The 22232-nt window shown below is 38.9% G+C and overlaps 1 protein-coding gene across 1 annotated transcript; it reads right to left on the bottom strand.

The window, feature by feature from the left end:
* Nucleotides 1–1482: 1482 nt before the first annotated feature.
* On the bottom strand, nucleotides 1483–22019 carry slc9a2 (solute carrier family 9 member 2). Its single transcript, XM_062069796.1, has 12 exons — nucleotides 21582–22019; nucleotides 16835–17298; nucleotides 10716–10966; nucleotides 10430–10647; nucleotides 10153–10352; nucleotides 8752–8841; nucleotides 8611–8681; nucleotides 7024–7191; nucleotides 6848–6953; nucleotides 2830–2946; nucleotides 2672–2759; nucleotides 1483–1934 (listed from the first exon to the last, which is right to left on the bottom strand). Exons 1-12 carry the CDS (start codon nucleotides 21841–21843, stop codon nucleotides 1579–1581), a joined length of 2391 nt encoding a protein of 796 aa, XP_061925780.1. The 5' UTR covers nucleotides 21844–22019; the 3' UTR covers nucleotides 1483–1578.
* Nucleotides 22020–22232: the final 213 nt, after the last annotated feature.

Here is a 22232-nt window from a genome sequence, read left to right as displayed (position 1 = left end):
TCGTGTGTTTTCTGCTGTACGAATCGTTCAAATCGCGAAAAGGATAAATGTTTCTTCAGAGTTCGAGAAGTTTTAAAAAAGGAAAGACGGCGACAAGTCCTTGATGTCACTCAACAAAATCTCTTTTTTGATAAAGTATAGGGATAGATTCCATTGTATGGTTGGATTTTTTGCTCGTATCTGCTTTCTGCAGGAAGATCTAAGCCTCTTTTGTACTCAGTTGGCACGCTGCTTGCTGCACAACAGCCTTTCACTTGCAGGAAGAAGTCACATGACAGATCACAAGCAATTCAAAATGAAGAGTTATTTGGTCTACAAGTGTAACCATCAGGGAAGCATTTTGGCAATTCCACCTTTAATAACTTGCAATGCATCATAATATGGCATGTCCTAATATACACAGGGTCCAAAAAACTTAAAGATATATTTTTCAAAGGTCCAGAATCATTACAAAGGAAGATTATGTAAATAAAATTATGCAAAAAATAAATAAATAAGAGATGGAATTTATGGCTTTTTGAAGGGAGCCGCGTCTTTAAAAGAGCCATTCAAAAGAGAGGCTCGTTATTATACAGTAGTTTGGTTTTTTTTTATCAAGAAAACAGTTATACGATAAGATGCACAGTATATCAGAATAATTTGATTTACACACATTTTACTCTATTGGCAGGAATTAAGAAATATTAACCCTATGATTTTTTTCATAGTTTTCATTGTAAACATTCAATAAAGCGTTGCAATATTTCCATGCTTTGGCAGTCACATCACGAGTTCGAATCTTAATTCACCTAAAAAAAACCTTAGCAGTTTAACAATGTAAGAAAAAATACTCAAACGTGACTAAGAATAAAATGCATAGATGGCTATAAAAAGTAGAAATAAAACTACAAAATAAATTTGGACATGATAAAAATGTGAGTACAAAATTGTACTACCATAGCAGGTGTGTGTACTACTACTCTCTAGAATAACAATCCCGACAAGTGAATCCACATAAAAATAAATACAATTAAAAATCATTTAAAAATGCATATTCTTTATTTAAAGTTAAGTAAAGTTTTATTCAACTGACTTATTTTGCAGGGTGACATCTGTAAAATGAACAGCTCACAACTGGCAATCACTTCTCATTGTTAACTTTAAAGAGCCATTCAAAATACTTGATTTGTTCATGAATGTCACACTTCTAATAAACTCTTCGGGACTCGAACCGTGGTCACTTTGTTCAGAGAGCCAGCATTATTAGCCATAACGCTATCGAAGGGTTTACTATAAAACTGTATGGATGTCTGGCGGGCCATGTGAAAGGCTCTGACAGGCACTAAATGGCTCCCCGGCCATCTATTTGGGAACATGGCTCTACAAACATACTTCACAATGATGTCATCATGTCCTGAAAGAGGTCTGTGAAAACGAGCTGTATTGATATTGATTAGTATAACTTTGACCTGCACTACAGATAAAAACCAAGAGTGATCTTGCTTGAATTAAAACATCCTTTACTGGTACATATAAAGACTAGAATAGTTGACATATTATAAAAAGATACAAATATTGATCATATCAGTCAAAGAGTGTTCAAACCTTCTTCACGTTCCATTGAGGTCTCCTGAGAAGAGGATTCCGTGTGGTGTTGTCTCCAGCTTCTGCAGCCCAGACCGGCGGTGCAGTAAAATTGTCTTCGTCATTTGCAGAAGGGTCTGGCCTGTGGCGAGCAGCAGGTAGGCGGCGTTCGCCGGACGAGGAATGGCTATCGGGTATAACGTGTCCGCCCCTCCGCGCCGGGCTTTCATGCAGCATGCTCACACGGGGGACCTCCTCCAGGGTGTCCAGCCTGCGCAGAGGGACCGCGGCTCTGGACGAGGTGCGTGTGGACGCAGTGAAACGAGAGCGCCTGGCGGGAAAGGACACTTCTGATGTGGTCTCATGGTCATCTGGGAAAACAACACAAACAAAAACATTGATTCAATATCATGACATATTTTATATTTCACTCTGAATTGTATGTTTCTTTTACTAACTTTCATACTTTCACCTTCATACAGCGTACAAATGTGTCAATAATAATGAATATAATCAATACTATATACATGTACACACATACATACAGACTAGAGATGTCCGATAAATGCGGTAAAATGTAATATCGGAAATTATTGGTATCGTTTTTTTTATTTTTATTTTTTTATTAAATCAACATAAAAAACACAAGATACACTTACAATTAGTGCACCAACCCAATTTACACTCATTCACAGAAAAGGGTTGTTTCTTTCTGTTAATAATATTCTGGTTCCTACATTATATATCAATATATATCAATACAGTCTGCAAGGGATACAGTCCGTAAGCACACATGATTGTGCGTGCTGCTGGTCCACTAATAGTACTAACCTTTAACAGTTAATTTTACTAATTTTCATTAATTACTAGTTTCTATGTAACTGTTTTCATATTGTTTTACTTTCTTTTTTATTCATCTTATTTTATTTTATTAATTTTAAAAAAAGTACCTTATCTTCACCATACCTGGTTGTCCAAATTACACACGTACAGTATATATGTACACATATAAATGTGTTTATAGAGTAGATAGTAGTAGTAATGGACATGAACTATGAATTAAAAGTGATCTATGTCTTGGAGACCAAATAAGAACAATTGACTCAACCTGTGTCGCTTCGCCTCAATGGTGGGAAGTTGGAGTCTAGGCTCCTCCCAGCAGGAAGTGAGAAATACTTCTGAGATTTGGGCGCCACCTTCAAAAGCCACAAAGATGGTTTTAAAGACATTTTCCTCACTTCCAAGACATGCGTGACCCAAGCTTACTGTGTTCTGGAAGCTTCCGGGGCGGAGGCTGCGTCTGACGCTGGAGTGACGTCTGATTAGAATCTCCTTGGTGCGACTGTCGTTGGGAAGCGCGTGTTTGCTCGTGTACGAGACAGTCTGATGGAAGACAACATGACATCATCATCTGTATCTCTTATCACGGCCATGTCCAGTTTACTGATGACGTAAAACAAACAAAACAAATGTCTGTTTATTGACACTGACTTTAAAACTAAAAGTGTTATGTTACCCAATCGCCCAGCAGGTAGTGCTGTTTCCCCCTTTCTTCCTTACATATATGTGAGGGACTTACTAGTCCTGTCATTTTAACAGCCTGATATGAAGTCTGGTCAGATAAAGCCTGATGAGGCATTGAGCCAATTGGTTTGAGCATTTCTGGAAAGCTTCAATGCACGCTTCTGCACAAGACACCACCTGCTGGCCAAATGTATGATTACAAACAGACGTATCTTAAAGGCCTACTGAAACCCACTACTACCGACCACGCAGTCTGATAGTTTATATATCAATGATGAAATCTTAACATTATAACACATGCCAATACGGCCGGGTTAACTTATAAAGTGACATTTTAAATTTGCCGCTAAACTTCCGGTTCGAAACGCCTCTGCGGATGACGTATGCGCGTGACGTAGCCCGGCGAACACGGGTATGCCTTCCACATTGAAGCCGATACGAAAAAGCTCTGTTTTCATTTCATAATTCCACAGTATTCTGGACATCTGTGTTCGTGAATCTGTTTCAATCATGTTCATTGCATTATGGAGAAGGAAGCCAAGCAAGCAAAGAAGAAAGTTGTCGGTGCGAAATGGACGTATTTTTCGAACGTAGTCAGCCACAACAGTACACAGCCGGCGCTTCTTTGTTTACATTCCCGAAAGATGCAGTCAAGATGGAAGAACTCGGATAACAGAGACTCTAACCAGGAGGACTTTTGATTTGGATACACAGACGCCTGTAGAGAACTGGGACAACACAGACTCTTACCAGGATTACTTTGATTTGGATGACAAAGACGCAGACGTGCTACTGTGAGTATGCAGCTTTGGCTTTTTTTTGCGTATGTACGTAACTTTTTTAAAATATATAAGCTTTATGAACCTTGGGTTAGGTGAACGGTCTTTTGGGCTGAGTGATTGTGTGTGTTGATCATGTGTTTGAATTGTATTGGCGTGTTCTATGGAGCTAGGAGCTAGCAGAGGAGCTAGGAGCTAGCATAACACGTACCGTACCGTACGTGCGCGTCACGTACGTAACTTTTTAAAAATATATAAGCTTTATGAACCTTGGGTTAGGTGAACGGTCTTTTGGGCTGAGTGATTGTGTGTGTTGATCAGGTGTTTGAATTGTATTGGCGTGTTCTATGGAGCTAGGAGCTAGCAGAGGAGCTAGGAGCTAGCATAACAAACACGCAGGTGCTATTATGCAGGATTAATTTGTGGCATATTAAATATAAGCCTGGTTGTGTTGTGGCTAATAGAGTATATATATGTCTTGTGTTTATTTACTGTTGTAGTCATTCCCAGCTGAATATCAGGTACCGTGAGTATGCAGCCTTGGCTGCTAAACATTCGATAACTTGACCGTATGTGCGCGTCACGTACGTAACTTTTTAAAAATATATAAGCTTTATGAACCTTGGGTTAGGTAAACTGTCTTTTGGGCTGAGTGATTGTGTGTGTTGATCAGGTGTTTGAATTGTATTGGCGTGTTCTATGGAGCTAGGAGCTAGCAGAGGAGCTAGGAGCTAGCATAACAAACACGCAGGTGTTTTTATGCAGGATTAATTTGTGGCATATTAAATATAAGCCTGGTTGTGTTGTGGCTAATAGAGTATATATATGTCTTGTGTTTATTTACTGTTGTAGTCATTCCCAGCTGAATATCAGGTCACCCTCGGCTCTCACAGCATCTTCCCTATCTGAATAGCTTCAACTCCCCACTAGTCCTTCACTTGCACTTTACTCATCCACAAATCTTTCATCCTCGCTCAAATTAATGGGGAAATTGTCGCTTTCTCGGTCCGAATCTCTCTCACTTCATGCGGCCATCATTGTAAACAATAGGGAACTTTGCGTATATGTTCAACTGACTACGTCACGCTACTTCCGGTAGGTGCAAGCCTTTTTTTTATCAGATACCAAAAGTTGCAATCTTTATCGTCGTTGTTCTATACTAAATCCTTTCAGCAAAAATATGGCAATATCGCGAAATGATCAAGTATGACACATAGAATAGATCTGCTATCCCCGTTTAAATAAAAAAAATTCATTTCAGTAGGCCTTTAACCACAATGTGCGATGCATTGAAATGTTGCGTCTGATATGGCTCTTGGAAATGACAATGAATCACAATAAATGTTTGACAAAGTGGTTTTGCTAGTTAAATCAAAAAAGTATAATAAAATATGTTTTTTGTGTTATATATGTATATGTATTGTGTGTTTGTATTTTGCCAACATGGTAGAATCATATGATATGGCAGGTTGTATTATGTTTTTCCGTCACCTTGAGAAATAAAGAGAAAGATGACAATATAATTTAACTTGGACAATCGATGTACAGAACAGAGGACATTTAGTTAATTTTTTGGTTTTAAGCAATTTTTTTTTCTTGACAAAACGTCTCCATCATCCAGCTATTGATTTCTGGTGGCTGGATAAAAAATAATAAATACAGAATGCCTTACTTCGTTAAAGGTAATGTTTACAGTGATAAACATGTTTCAAAAACTGATGTTGCTGAGAATCAAACCCACATCATGTGGCATAACGTGCATTAGAACGAACCATTACGCTACGGTATGGGCAGTATAGCTCGGTTGGTAGAGTGGCCGTGCCAGCAACTTGAGGGTTCCAGGTTCGATCCCCGCTTCCGCCATCCTAGTCACTGCCGTTGTGTCCTTGGGCAAGACACTTTACCCACCTGCTCCCAGTGCCACCCACACTGGTTTAAATGTAACTTAGATATTGGGTTTCACTCTTGAACGCATCATAATTAAATTATCCCCTCAACTCCCCCCAAAATGGATTATCTCGCTGGAATAAAAAAGACAATATAACATAAATCCATAAATGTGGACGCATGTGAAAAAGTGCAATATATTTATCTGTACAGTAATCTATTTATTTATTTATATATATTTATTTATTTTATATATGTATTTATATATTATTTATATATATTTATTTATTTATATATGCACCTTATTGCTTTTTTATCCTGCACTACCATGAGCTTATGTAACGAAATGTCGTTCTTATATGTGCTGTAAAGTTCAAATTTGAATGACAATAAAAAGGAAGTCTAAGTCTAACTATGTAAAAGCGCTTTGAGTCACTAGAGAAAAGCGCTATATAAATATAATTCACTTCACTTCACACTACCCAAGGTGTGCCGGTTAATCAAACACAATTTAGCTATTTGATCTTCATGGCAAAGCGGTAACCAGTTTGGATGAAGTTTGCAGTCATTTTTTAATTCTGGTGGCATTTTAAATAGTATTTTCTATCCAGATTCCGAACTGACCACAACAAATGAGTTATGAGTTGTCGAATCACCCGGCAAAATCTGAACCGCATCCCGGAACAGTCAGTCATGAAGCAAGCCTCGATACGCGCTTTGCGGAAACGCCCCCTTCGTTACTCGACACGCCTCGAAGCCTCGGCACGTTTCGCCACAATTGTCGTCATAAACTAAACAAAATACATTTAGAAAAAGTTATTAGCTTGTTTTATATTGATAATTTGTTGATATTTATGAGTTTATAGAAGCGCGCACGTGCACACACACTTTTATTTTGCCTGCAGGCCAGTCGGTGCTTATGCAAAACATACTGATGCAAATTTGTGTGGAAGCAAACCGATGATGACTTCAATGATTTTAAATGTGGAAAAATGGTCAGCCAAAAACCACACAAGTGTGTGTTTGATTCCTGCGTGTGTGATGGATAAGGAATTTTAATTATAAATCAAAAGAAAAAAAAAAGAAGAGCGTACCTGTTGTCTGATCTTATACATGTTTTTGGCCAGAATGTCATGCATGTTCCTCAACTCAGCAGCCAAGAACTTCTTCTTGGGTTTAACAAGGCCTTTCTTCTCCTCACTGCAACACATTGACAATTAATGAGTGCAGCAAAGCACACAAAGGAAGAAGAAGGAAAGACGTGTCGTACTGCAGAGAGGCGATGGACGGCGCGGGGCTGATGTCTCCTGACACCGTGTCCAGGATCTCCATGGCGTTCTGCAGCTCCAGCTTCTTGTACAGCGCCACGATGCTGGACTCGGCCCGGTTGTCCCGGATGAGGATGCGACGCAGGATGCGATTGTTAAACTTCATAAACCTGACGGCAAAAGTCTTGTTAGACTCCGGACTCAGTCTGTCTCACATCATTGAGATTGTATTTAATCTATCAATTTTAATCTCAAAGATAAAAACCAACAAAATTAAAAAGTACAAGTTTAACAGTAGGCCAGTAAAATTAGCATCATTTGTAATACACATTTAAATAATATCTATTCAAAGTAAATTTTAAAATACATTAAAATAAAGAACAACTTATTTTAAAAAACACTTGACAATAAACTGTAAAATTACGTTAAAGTAATCAAATGTAAAAATAATAATGAAATATTTCAATTAAATTCAAAATACGTATCCAAAACAAATGTACAACTTTCTTTTAATCAGAATTGTTTTTGTGAGGGTTTTAGTAAAAGGAAAAAAAGACAAATTAAAATACTAACAACATTTTGGTGTAGTTAAATTTTGTAATAATAACAATGTAAAATAAAAATAATATACTTTTGTTGTCCAGGTGTTAAGCAACTATTTTGCTTATGGAATTATTCTATAATTCTGAAATAAATCATGTATTTAGAATATTATTTAATATTCTCTATAAATATACAAATAAATGCATATTATACTGTCTAAATTAATCAATCAAAGTTTATTTGTACAGCCCTTAATCAAGTGCTTTCAAGTTATTCACAAACCAAAACAACATCCCAGATCTTTTAAGTTTTGCTTTTTCTTAGAAACCCTTACAAAGCTGAAGTTGAATGTCACATTTTTTTAATTTCTTGGTCGTTTTGGTAAAAAGATTAAAAGAATAACAAGTGGTATAACACTTTATAATTCAGAGGCATTGTTACTGTTGTTATTATTATTATTATTAAGTAATTTGCTCAGCATTGGCGGCAAGTGATTGCTCCGCCGCTCCCAGTCTGTGGAACGCTCTCCCTGACCACCTGAGGGCACCACAGACTGTGGATGCTTTTAAAAAAAGGCTTAAAAGCCCTTCTTTTTAAAAAAGCCTTTTTTTTTAGATATGTGCATACTAGCTATAGCTATTTGGCTGTTCTAGTTTTTATTTGTATTTATTTCTTTATTATCTTTTTTTTATTTATTTAATTTATTCATTTTAATACACTGTAGCACTTTGAGATTGTTTACTCAATATAAAGTGCTTTTTTACAAATAAAATCTATTATTATTATTATTATTATTATTATTATTGGTGAGTAAATTTTGAAGGGTGATTTGTAGTAAAAGAGCCAACCACTAATGAGGAACTGTTTTAAGAGGTTTAGGCAAAAGATCAAAACCAGTCTAGCAGCTGAACATGACACCTCTGTCCAAACTTCCCTGGCGGACAATGGGAGACATCATTCAATAAAAACCACAACAAGAGGAAACTGAACAAGAGAAGCAAAAATGTCTGCCAGTGAGTTTCACTTGTGTTCTAAAGGACACTCACTTGTCCTTCCAGTAGAAGTGACTCCACTGTCCACACAGGTCCTCAATGCCAGCGATCGTGTGCTCCATCAGCTGACAGCACAGAGAGGACAGGCGGTTAAACACAAAACAACAACAGAACAAATAAAAGTGTATGTTGTACCCTGCAATGGACCTCCACATTGATGGTCTCCAGATTGCGGTTGGTTCTGCGCACGTTGATAAACTCGATCAAAGGCCGGATGCTGATGCCCTGCAAGACCGCATTTAACAAATCAGAACATACAGTGTCACTAGAAGTGACATTAAGTATACCTGCACCATCCATTGCGATCCAATAAGAACATTTTGGCTTTACAAAAATAATAATGCTCGGTTTATTTTGACACTGTAGAAAGACATACAAAATAGATTATTGATACTGGTATTTTGAATATTGTGAATACAAGAAAATACAATGAATAAGGAAGAATCTAACATTAGAATATTTGAATTAAATTAAATGTAATATAATTTACATCTAATTTAAATTCAATTTAATGTGAATTGTTTTATTTACATGACATTTTAATTGACATAGGAAGAAAATAAATATATTGATTAGAATTGGAGAGTCTACCTTGTAATGGACAGGAGACAATGAAAGCTTTGTTAGCTACATTCTATTTTTATATCATACATGTTTTTACTTATTCTTCTTGTGATTCTTCAGATGATCAAAATAATAACATTTTGGTATTTTTTAATTTTGTAATAATAACAACGTAAAATAAAAAATAATACACTTTTGTTGTCCAAGTATAATCGATTATTTTGGTTATGGAGTTATTCTAATAATTCTGAAATACATTTAGAAAAACAATTAATATTATTATCTATAAATATGCAAATAAATGCATATAATACTGTTTAAATTAATCATTCAAAGTTTATTTATAATCACAAATGCCTTCAAGGGCTTCACAAACCATTCAATTTGTATTATTTTTATTTAAGTGAAATTTTATTTAAATTGAAATGACATTTGATTAAATTTAAATTAACGTTTCATTTTATAAAAGCGCTAGGTGTAAATGAATAGATTGATTGGAGAGTCTAAATTGTAATGGACGGGTGACAATGAAAGATTGATAAATACTCCGTTTTTTTTCTCCTAAATAATTATGTTTAAATTATAAATTGTTTTACTTATTAATTTTCCTCATTTTCTTTACCTCATCAAAATTATAAACTCTCAAGTAGGACAGTGACCAACAAAAAAAAGCTTACAGTTTTTGTTTTTTCACACATTGTAACGTGCATTACCACTATCTACTGGACTGGAGTGGAATAGCACCTTGACAGCTGGTTATGGAGTGCCACTCTTGTTGAATGATATGTTAATTGTTGAGTAGTTCAAAGCCGTTTAGAATAAGTTAGTTAGCTTAGTTAAGATGTTATTAGAAACTTTTAGTATAGAGTGAATGCTAAATGAGTACTAAAACGGAGCATTATTGTGTTTTTAAACATGAAATTTAACTGAAAAAAGGTGAAAATCATTGAAAAGAATATTGGGGCTACCCACCTGCAGAAAGACAGTGAAGATGATGATGACGATGGTGGCGGTGACGAAGAGCTGTTTGCGGCCGATATTATCGGGCAGAGTGAAGGCGAGGGCGAATGAAATAGCACCTCGCAGGCCACCGTAGGCCAGGCCAAACTGATCCTTCAGGTTGAAGGGAATGGTGCGGAAGGGGTTAATGATTTGTGTCAGCACCAGGACACCTGCCAGGGAGGAAGAGGAAGAAGATGGAATGAAGATCCGCAACAAAAGGGGAACTTTTAGGTGGGCGCTTCTTTACCGAGGCCTCTCCACAGGAAGGCAAAGAGCAGCGTGAAGAGGATGTAGCCCCAGTTCCACTCGTGCTCTGTCGTTATGGCGACCACGCCCAGGAAGAAGAAGATGAGGGTTTCTGAGATGGAGCCCAGCATCTTCACCACGTGGCGGATGGTGGTGCACGAGCGCTGCGACACGTTCTCCTCCACGTAGTACTTCATGGTCAGGGCGCACGTCACGATGCTGCTCCAGGGAAGACACAGTTAAAACCTGAACCATTCCTCGTTGTTTCGCTGCCGGCGTCTACTCACGCCATGATGGACGAGATGGCGAAGAGCTCGGCCACCAGGTAGGCCAGGTAACTGTACATGAAGATGAAGAGCGGCTCGATCTCCCGCACCTTGGAGGTGAACCTGGTGGTGAAGGCCGCCACGATGCCGAATAGGACGCCGAAGCCCATCCCGCCCAGGCCCACTATGAAGAAGCGGGCCACACCCAGGAAGACGTCCACCGGCTCCACCACCGGCATCTCCGCCACAAAGTTGAACATGTTGTACAAAACCTGGAAGAAAACAAGGTGGTTATCAAGGGTGGGGATCGCAGATTAACTTGCGATACGATATCATAGTATTACACATTGCGGTGATAACGCGATACAGCGGTAGTGGAAATAATCACCTACACTGGGGAATAGTTGGCAAATGTGATATGATAACATTGGAATATCAAAATGCGACAAAACATCTATAATACATACAGATGTAAATGACCCCACACAATGTATGCCTTGTGACATGTTTCCATATTTTGCCAGTAATATCACATTAGTATCACAATATAGCGATTGTGTGATAATCAATACTTAAAGAAAAAATATGTTCCACGCTATATTTTACAATATCTATGTAAATAAAGTAGTGTGCAATACAGGTTAGAATTACAGACTGATATGCGAAACAAAATCATATTTTTTCCGGCAATAACTACGGGTGCCCCGATTTACCACTTTTTCACTTCCCATGTGATACCGATATTGGAGCCTTGAGTATTGAACGATACGGCTATTGAGCTGATACGATATCAGAACAAATTATCTATACTTGTAATATTTTGTAGCGTGGAAAGTTAGAAAAGGTTTGCTTAAGTCAAACGACTCACACACAGAGAACAATGGTAGGTATAAAACACTAAGATTCATTATTGACCGGCTGGAATGGACTTGTTGAGTTTCAGTTGAAGTGGAGTGATGATTACTTTTTTTTGTGACACCTAGTGGTCACAATAATTCAGCAGGTTAAGCTCGAGGCGCAGTAAACGTAATGATGCAAACACATTTGTTACTGGATATTTTCTAATGTGGAGACTTTTTATGTGTACTATTCAACTATAATTATTTGATACCCGCTTATATTAAACAAATGTGTTTTAGACTGTGATATTGTTCAATTAAAGACACTTAAAGAAGCTGTTTGCACCATTTACACAAATGCCAAGAGGGCACCAACTATCCCATGTATTTTATCCTGTATATCCCGCCCTCTTACGGTTTCTCGTACACAGTGATGTAATTAAACGTAACACATGCACACGCATCAGCTTTAGGTGTTGTTAGCTAATAATAGCAATTTGGATAGCTAGTGTTAGCTGTCATTGAATGTATATTCTATTATTATATTGAATGGATATTCTATCATAACAAACACATGACTGCAAATTGTTTGTTGCTTTTCTTGGACTGCTTTTGTATGTGTGCACGCGCTTCCTGCCCGTACTTGTTGGCGAGACAGGGTGAGTGACGCCGTAAACACCAGTCATTTTATACAAACATTTTTATCACATAAACTTTGTAATTGTGAAAAATATGGACAAATGTATTCTGTTAAACCGCTAATGGTAAAACAAGCTAGCCGGTGGTGCTCTTGTTATATTTTTTTGCTTTGAAAAATGTTCACTGCGATAAAGTTGCAAATAGCACCTTTATTAGGTATGTCTAGCTTGTGTGCTATTGTGTGCTTAGCTGTTGTGTATCTGCTAGCTCATAGTAGCCTAGTAGGCTATGGCCTACCACAGGGGTGTCCAAACTTTTTCCACTGAGGGCCGCATTCTGAAAAATCAAAGCAAGCGGGGGCCATTTTGATATTTTTTATTTTAAAAACCAATACAATATATGTATAAAAAATATACATTTAGGCCTCCACTCAGGCTTGATCCCGGGGACCCCAAAGGGTTTTGGTCAAAAAAATATTAAAAATGTGTCATTATTCAGTATTATTATTTTTATTATTATTCAAGTTTTAAATCACTAGATTAACATTAGGTCTATCTGTCAATATAACAGTTTTAAAGATTTAAGTTTTATGCTCTTGTTGTCAAAGAAAACCCAGTTTTTTTATGGAAAAAATACAAAATATGCAATATTTTCAAGTGGAATATTTGAGATTACGGTATATAATAATTGGAGCCTTAAAAAGGTCAATAACTCATAACAACATTGATTTGAATTCTTTTTTTTTTTTTTTTGAGCAATGACACTTAAAAACAAATCACACTAAAATTATTGGGGATCCAAATAATTATAGTGTTAAAAAATATATATATATTTTTTTTTTACTGTTTACTTTTAACACAATAGTCTCGAGATCAACTTCAGATCTATCCGTCAATTATACGTTTTATTGTTGTTTATGTTTTTCGTTTGTTTGTTTTAGGCCCTTCTTTATAAAAAACAGCTCAGTTTTTTATATGGCAAACACAAAATATGCAACATTTTCCCCCAAAATATCTCAGATGTGACGTAGTTGGAGCTTTGAATAGGTCAATAATTCATAATGACATTGAAGAAAGAAACAGCCTGCATGGCAGCTTTGTGTTATTAGAGTATACATTGCGACATTTTCTTGTTACATTTCACCTGTTTGCTCTTTTATACCACTTATCATGTTTTTAATTGTTTTCAATCGTATTCTTAAAATGTGCCGTGGGGCCGTTAAAAAATGACCTGCGGGCCACAAATGGCCCCCGGGCCGCACTTAGGACACCATTGTTTACCTTTTGTAAATGACTTGATTAAAATACAAGGAAAGACCAAGTTTTGGTCCAGCTTTCAGATGCCAAACAATATAATCCATTACTTGTTTGTCGCTTATATCAGACTGGTACCTGATATCGGATCGGGACACCACAAGCAACAACATTAGTATCACAATACAGCGATTGTGTGATAATCAGTACATTTGAAGAACATCTCCGTTGATACGTCAAAGTATTTGAAAAAAACAAAAGACACGAATTTACCTCAACAAACATGATTTCAAAAGCCCTAATTTGATCAATTCGACAATATTAAATGTTTAACTGACAATCAGCTGCCAAATAAAGCATGTGACCCACTTTGGGTCCCGACCCTTAGCTTGGCGCAACAGGAAGTCTTGCAGCAAATAAAACCAGTTCATATTTACGATAAGACAATGAAAAGTAATACACTGTTTGAAAATACAATGTGATTTTCAATACAATGCTTGTTTTGGATGTCATTACGTAGTGCAGGTGTACCTAATAAAGTGCCCACTGAGTGGCTTCTTAGCCGCTGTACAAACGTTTGTCTTGAGCAGTTGGACTACTGTGTAGTAAACACAGTTTGTGGCCACGCCAAAGCAAGTTAAATGTAGGGGGGAGTGTTTGACTACAGTAATACAAGGAGGGGTGGGGTGGTTGCGAGTGTGTGGAAGGGGGGTCGTCTTTTAAGTGCCAGCAGTCCAGTTTGGGATGTTGACGATGCACGCATGTTAACCCTTCCTATCACATTTGCAAGACTGACCTCAGACAAACTGGTTTGGCGACATCCGAGCAAATAAACTCCCAACTGAACTTTATATGTGCCGGAGAAACCCTGACACTCGTGGGATGATTGAATTGTTCCTGCTAGTCTTGTTTGAAATGTTGTGAAACTAGAGCTACCTTTAAAAAGGAGAAAGAACACAATAGTGCTTTTTGCTTTTATGTCATTGGCAATAAAAAAAGGGGAGGGGGAGCAGCCTGGAGTGTAAATGGAGGGTGGAGTTGGTCTAGATTAGAATAATGTTTCACAACCCAATCCACAATCACCATTTAATGATACGCAGTGACACTAATTGGTCATCGCTATACACAGAAGGAAATATTCATAAGTGAAGGATGTATTTCTTAATGATGCTGTTGATTATAGTTTACACTAGGGCTGCAACAACTAATCGATTAAATTTGATTATAAAAATAGTTGGCGATTAATTTAGTCATCGATTCGTTGGATCTATGCTATGCGCATGCACTACTTTTTTTTAAATATTTTTTTTTAATATAAACCTGAGAAACAATAATCAAAATAAGTATGGTGCCAGTATGCTGGTTTTTTTCAATAAAATACTGGAAAGGATAGAAATGTAGTTTGTCTCTTTTATCCGATTATTAATCGATCAATCGAAGTAATAATCGACAGATTAATCGATCATCAAATTAGTTGTTAGTTGCAGCCCTAGTTTACACCTAATAAAAACAGTTTTCTGTTTTTTTGGGGGAGAGGTTGTATTTATTATTTTTAATATTAGTAGCAGTAGTAGTATCGTTAGTTAATGTCTATGTTAATAGTCTATGTATTCATTATCTATTTGTTATTATAACTTATTATATTTTAAACATTGACAAAAGGTTCAATGTTGTAAATTACTGTTATTTTTATAGATTAGTTGGTTTAGCATGCTAACATGCACTGTATGCTACAAGTCTGCTAGCAAGAGCACAGCTAATGGGGATCCCCACAAATAAACAGATGTCATCTGTGACTTGTTCCGCCTCAAAAAGGCTCGGGTAAACAAACAAACACGGCAGAGATTGAATGGTTTAGTGTGGTTGGCCCTGCTGGGGACGGCTTTGGCTGTGACGGAAGATGGTCCAACTTGACAATATTTAGAGCAGGGGTGTCCAAAGTGTAGCTGGAAGTCATTTTCAGCCCGCAGCTTGAGTTCTGTTGGCCCGCAACATTATGTTGGGAAAAAAAACAATGAGAAAAATGTAGGAAACAAGAGCAAAAAAAACGCAATGAAATGAAAAAAAAGCTGAGAATTGTATACAAAATTTAAAAAGTCTAATTATGTCGGGGAAGTTTTAATGTTGTTGTTTTTTTATTTTGCTTGTCCTGAATGAACAGTTTACAGTATTCACCTTTTCCTCGAGAAAAAAAAGGGAGAGTGAGAGCTTTTCTTCATGTCACTCACACACACCAGTGGCCTGGAGAGATGCAGCAGTAACACAGACTTACAGGGCTAATAAAAAAAAGTGTCTCAAGGTTGTGAGCAAATAAGTTATTAGCAAAAGTTATGATGCTAATTTTAAGATAATGCTGATAATCACTTCATAATATATGACCTATATTAAAAACACAATATTTTATTTTTTCTTCTTTGCTTTTGTATTAAAAAAAAATTACCTGTCTTATATTCGCGTCAATCTGGTTATTAGACTCTACTATTATATGGTGAATTACGCAAAAGTCAACGGATTAATTTAGCCCTTACAATGCAAATTGTAGAGTCTAGTCATTTACAGTTATATTGAAATTACATTTTTCTATAGAATACAGAAAGTAATCTGACGTTTTACACTACCGTTCAAAAGTTTGGGGTCACCCAAACAATTTTGTGGAATAGCCTTCATTTCTAAGAACAAGAATAGACTGTCGAGTTTCAGATGAAAGTTCTCTTTTTCTCGCCATTTTGAGCGTTTAATTGACCCCACAAATGTGATCTTCCAGAAACTCAATCTGCTCAAAGGAAGGTCAGTTTTGTAGCTTCTGTAACGAGCTAAACTGTTTTCAGATGTGTGAACATGATTGCACAAGGGTTTTCTAATCATCAATTAGCCTTCTGAGCCAATGAGCAAACACATTGTACCATTAGAACACTGGAGTGATAGTTGCTGGAAATGGGCCTCTATACACCTATGTAGATATTGCACCAAAAACCAGACATTTGCAGCTAGAATAGTCATTTACCACATTAGCAATGTATAGAGTGTATTTCTTTAAAGTTAAGACTAGTTTAAAGTTATCTTCATTGAAAAGTACAGTGCTTTTCCTTCAAAAATAAGGACATTTCAATGTGACCCCAAACTTTTGAACGGTAGTGTATATGTAAAAAATGTTTGTCTTTTGTGTCACCTCGATACTGAATCATGCACAAACTGTCCTTAAACCAGGAAGTATGTTGCTAAATAAAAACATGGATAACCGTGCACCAATGTCGCTCTAGGCTACACTGTTGTCGTGTTCTACCAGGAAAAAGTCAAATACAACATGTGAACACAGCTACACACGTTGTCGTTCCTTGTGTGTGATAACCGCATTGCTTCAAGCCACCGAAACAAGCACTCGCCCTCAGAAAGGAAGACAACAACTCACCACAGTGACGGCGTCGTTGAAGAGACACTCTCCAAACACCACGATGTAGAGCTGCTCGTTGACCGACACGTCCTCGAACACGCTCAGCACCGCCACGGGGTCCACGGCCGAAATGATGGCGGCGAAGAGCAGGTTCTCCTGGAGGTTGATGTCCTGCACGCCAAACGCCTCGATCTGGCATATGGCGAAGAGCGACATGCCGATGCCGATGCTGTTCCACAGGGTGCCCACCACGGCGAACCATAGCACCGTGCCCATGTTCTCGAAGAAAGGCCGGGTAGGCATGAAGTAGCCCGAGTCCAGCACGATCGGGGGGAGCATGTAGAGGAAGAAGACGTTGCTGGTAAGCACGGCGGGGGGCTCCTCGTTGACGGAGTGCATGATGGCGCCCACGATGAGGCCGATGCTGATCAGGAGGCACGACTCGGGAACCCAAATGGTCATTTTGTTGTACACATGGAAACCTGGACACACACCACACCAATAAACCAATAAACCCCTTGTTTGTTAATCCCATCCTCACGTATGGTCATGAGCTTTGGGTTATGACAGAAGGGACAAAATCACGGCTACAAGCGGCCAAAGTGTGTTTCCTCTGTCAGGAGTAGACCATGGGGAAGACCCTATGCCCCAAGATCCCCCGGGAAGAGCTGAAACAAATTAGCTAAGGCTGCTGCCCCCGCAACCCGACTTCGGATAAACGGAAGACGATGGTTGTAAGGAGCATGTATTTCAACTGGGATAGGAGTCTTCTTGAATGTTCTGAGCTCCTACTTTCAAGTCAGGCATCACTTTGCCACCCAGGAGGAGTTGTGGGAGAACTATGGTGGTCTAAAAGGCTCAAAAAGCCTCAAGATACAGGCCCCGTGGACCCAGGAAGCAAACATATGGAGTATATTAATTTAAATTGCACAAATTAGGACAATTGTGTAGCTTTATTATTAAAACCTCGCTAAATTAGACAAAACTTCCCGGGGGATCTTGGGGCATAGGGTCTTCCCCATGGTCTACTCCTGACGGAGGAAACACACTTTGGCCGCTTGTAGCCGTGATTTTGTCCCTTCTGTCATAACCCAAAGCTCATGACCATACGTGAGGATGGGATTAACAAACAAGGGGTTTATTAGTTAATTGGTCATTTTAATTTCAGAATCAGAAATACTTTATTAATCCCTGAGGGGAAATTAAGATTTTCATCGACGGATAGTTGATCTTGACATTTAAGTGTTGAAAGTAAAAAATAATGTACATTGATATGACTTATTTGTAACACTTTTATAAGTTTGGGACGTTAGGATCCTCGAGACCTTTACTCAGACTTTGTTTTAACTGTCCATCCATCCATTTCCTACCGTTTGTCCCTTTCAAGGTCGCGGGGGGTGCTGGAGCCTATCTCAGCTGCATTCGGGCGGAAGGCGGGGTACACCCTGGACAAGTCGCCAACTCATCGCAGGGCCAACACAGATAGACAGACAACATTCACACTCACATTCACACACTAGGGCCAATTTAGTGTTGCCAATCAACCTATCCCCAGGTGCATGTCTTTGGAGGTGGGAGGAAGCCAGAGTACGCGGAGGGAACCCACGCAGTCACGGGGAGAACATGCAAACTCCACACAGAAAGATCCCGAGGCCGGGATTGAACTCAGGACCTTTGTATTGTGAGGCACATGCACTAACCCCTATACCACCGTGCTGCCCCTGAGCCATGTGCTGTTTTAACTGTCATTGTTCAAAAAATATTAATTAATCAAAAGCAACATTTTTATGAATTATTTACCGATTTAAGGTTCCAATTACTTCACACCACAAATTACATTTTGAAAAATGTTTTGGGGAAAATATGGCACACTGTGTTTTTGCTGTAACAAACATGTTTTTTTTGGGGGGGGGAAAGTGCATAAAACATTTTAAAAAATAAAGACGTTATGGCAACAGATTGATCTGAAGTTGATCTATAGATATTTAGGTTTTGAAAGTAAAACAAATATTAATAAATGACTTATTTTTAACACCTTAGGGTCTCCGGGACCTTTAACATTCACCAAAATTGAGGGAAGTCCTAATGGTTAAAATATATATTTAAACCATTAGGGGCCCCTTTGCATTCTTTCATTTTTCAGTGAGCGGCCCTCAGTGGAAAAAGTTTGGACACCCCTGTTTTAGTGGTACATTGATTTGCTGCTGGGCTTAAATACGTTTAATTTTTGTTGTACTTTTGACACACCTGCTCAGTGGCCTTGTGGTTAGAGCAGGGGTGGGCAATTAATTTTTACCGGGGGCCGCATGAGCTACCCGAGCACTGCTGGAGGGCCACATCGACAATATTTCAATTAAATTTTGCTCAATATTATTTTTGATATATACCGTAAGATAAATAATAATAATAATAATAATAATAGTAATACTTCAACATAGTGTGTGTAACAGCATTCCATGACTAATATATATAAATTAACATTAATAATAAATTACAGTAAAATAAGCACACGTATGACTGAGGAGTCATAGTGTAACTTTGTGTGGTGTTTGAGTTGTCCGACTTTTTGTGTGGCCTTAAACGCACCAGTGATTTAATGCTATGCGTGTTGGTGACAGATGACAAGTTGGTTTTGGCCTGGTTTGTACGGCAGAAAATGACTAGTTTTTCGAGATAGAATTGTTTTACTCATGTTTTTGGTGTGGTTATGTCCGAATATAAACAGTTTTGTTCAATAAAGTGATCGATATAATTCCTGTCCTCGAAGCATCTCGATAGACGTTACAATAATTGAACGGTGTTCAATTGAACGGTGTTGACGAACACCATTGGGGCCGCTTGTTGTCACTGTCACTCAAAGTTGCATTGCAAAATTCCATAGAATAAATATGTTTATTTTGTTTAGAATTCAGATGGGATTTGATTTGGTGCGCGGCATATACTTGCTGCGCGCAGCGGACGCTTGAGCAGTGCGCAATTGCGCAGGCACGCACCTTAGGTGAGGGGACGTTGCTTTGCAGTTCATGTGTTGTTGAAAACACGGCATTCCTCATCAACTTTTCTCTTTTTGGCGTCTCGGGTGTAAACCGTGCATCACTTGTCGCTGCATGTGCACCTTCACTCGCAGGTTACACACGGACACACGCCCATAAATAATACTTTTCAAAATAAAAGCAGCACAGTTGTATTGCGCGCAGGACATAGATGTTTTTTCAACTTTATTTTGTAATTGCAGTTCACATTCACTCACAATCACGCATACGTCCACACGGAAGTAATACAAATAACGATTTTCAAAACAAAAGCAGCACCGTTGTATTGCACACTCGACATAGATACTTTTTAAATTTTATTTTGTAATTTATAATTGGCCTCACGCGGGCCGGACAGGGACGCACAAAGGGCCGGATGCGGCCCGCGGGCCGCAGAATGCCCAGGTCTGGGTTAGAGTGTCCGCCCTGAGATCGTTAGGTGGTGAGTTCAAACCCCGGCCGAGTCATACCAAAGACTATAAAAATAGGAGCAATCACCTCCCTGCTTGGCACTCAGCATCAAGGGTTGGAATTGGGGGTTAAATCACCAAAATGATCTCCGGGCGCGGCCACCGCTGCTGCTCACTGCTCCCCTCATCTCCCAGGGGGTGAACAAGGGGATGGGTCAAATGCAGAGGACAAATTTCACCACACCTAGCGTGTGAAGTGAAGTGAATTATATTTATATAGCGCTTTTCTCTAGTGACTCAAAGCACTTTTACATAGTGAAACCCAATATCTAAGTTACATTCAAACTAGTGCCATCTCCGGGTTGGGTAGGAGATCTTGCCCCAAGTGGAGGAGTTCAAGTACCTCGGAGTCTTGTTCACGAGTGAGGGAAGAGTGGATCGTGAGATTGACAGGCGGATCGGTGCGGCGTCTTCAGTAATGCGGACGCTGTATCGATCCGTTGTGGTGAAGAAGGAGCTGAGCCGGAAGGCAAAGCTCTCGATTTACCGGTCGATCTACGTTCCCATCCTCACCTATGGTCATGAGCTTTGGGTCATGACCGAAAGGACAAGATCACGGGTACAAGCGGCCGAAATGAGTTTCCTCCGCCGGGTGGAGGGAGAGGGAAGTCTGGGTTTCCCTGCTTAGGTTGCTGCCCCCGCGACCCAACCTCAGATAAGCGGAAGAAGATGGATGGATGGATGGACATTCAAACCAGTGTGGGTGGCACTGGGAGCAGGTGGGTAAAGTGTCTTGCCCAAGGACACAACGGCAGTGACTAGGATGGCGGAAGCAGGAATCGAACCTAGAACCCTCAAGTTGCTGGCACGGCCACTCTACCAACCGAGCTATACTGCCCATACCATAGCGTAATGGTTCGTTCTAATGCACGTTATGCCACATGGTGTAAATAGTACACCACTAACCTTTTTGGGGGCATATACTCACAAAAATAAGTATTTTTGTGGAGCAATAACTTGCCACGGGGTTTAAAACTTGACTTTAGTACTCTTGACGTTTAATGGGTACAACATTGTACAACATTAGCAACTTTTAATACCACTTAAACCTCATTTCCTCCCATTTAGAGAGTAATAGCCATTGTTTTCTGTATCTTTAAGTATGTTTGTAAATATGAACATTAAAATATAGTAAGAAAATAGACAAGAGCTACAAAAAAACAAGCAGCTAGCTTAAATGTCATATCCAGCCCAACATGGCCGCCTGCATTGTTTAATTTAATGACAATAAATTAAAAATCTTTACTTTCCAAAGTTACTTACCAATTTTTGCAAAAGAGGCCAGCAACACCCACAGAGTGATCTCAAATGGTATTTGTATTCTAGGATAGTCCATGGTGAAAACGGGTAGACTGTCCTTTTCGGGCTCCGGGTAGGCGTGGGGCCCATCAGGCTCGACCGGGGGCAGCACCGTCACACCCCGGGTGGGTCTCGGTGGTACCTCGCCTCCACCGGCATGGAGGAGACATAAAACAGTGCACACGACGAGTAAAAAGTCACTGTGTTTGCTGAAAGTCCAATCCATTTTAAGAAACTAACATTTAAAACAATGGAAAAAGTCCAAGAAAAACGTGACGTCATCCGCTCTTCTTCATCGTTGCCGCGGGTGAAACATCCAGACAGAGTTGCTGTAAAAGTTACCTGCTAACACACCTGTGCGCTCCGTACCTGAGGCGCGTGCATGAGTTCCTATACATTCGGGGCGTGGTCACGAGCGAGATAACCCGCCCCGCCCCCTTCCCGAGTTGATTGAACGTCACGTGACCTGAGTGAAGGGGGTGGTGATTGGCAGAGAGAAAGACAGTTTCGATCAAAGTTTCAATATTTTTTAAAAATTGGTTTTAGTCTAACAACCTAACAATTTTTAAATTGTTTTTTGTTTCTATTTCCGGCCTTCAAATTAAGTATTTTTGA

The sequence above is a fragment of the Entelurus aequoreus genome, linkage group LG14 (assembly GCF_033978785.1).
Source record: "Entelurus aequoreus isolate RoL-2023_Sb linkage group LG14, RoL_Eaeq_v1.1, whole genome shotgun sequence".
Classification (NCBI taxonomy): Eukaryota; Metazoa; Chordata; class Actinopteri; order Syngnathiformes; family Syngnathidae; genus Entelurus; species Entelurus aequoreus.
The sequence above is the reverse complement of the archived record's forward strand: the minus strand, read 5'-3'. Positions and strand labels throughout refer to the sequence as shown.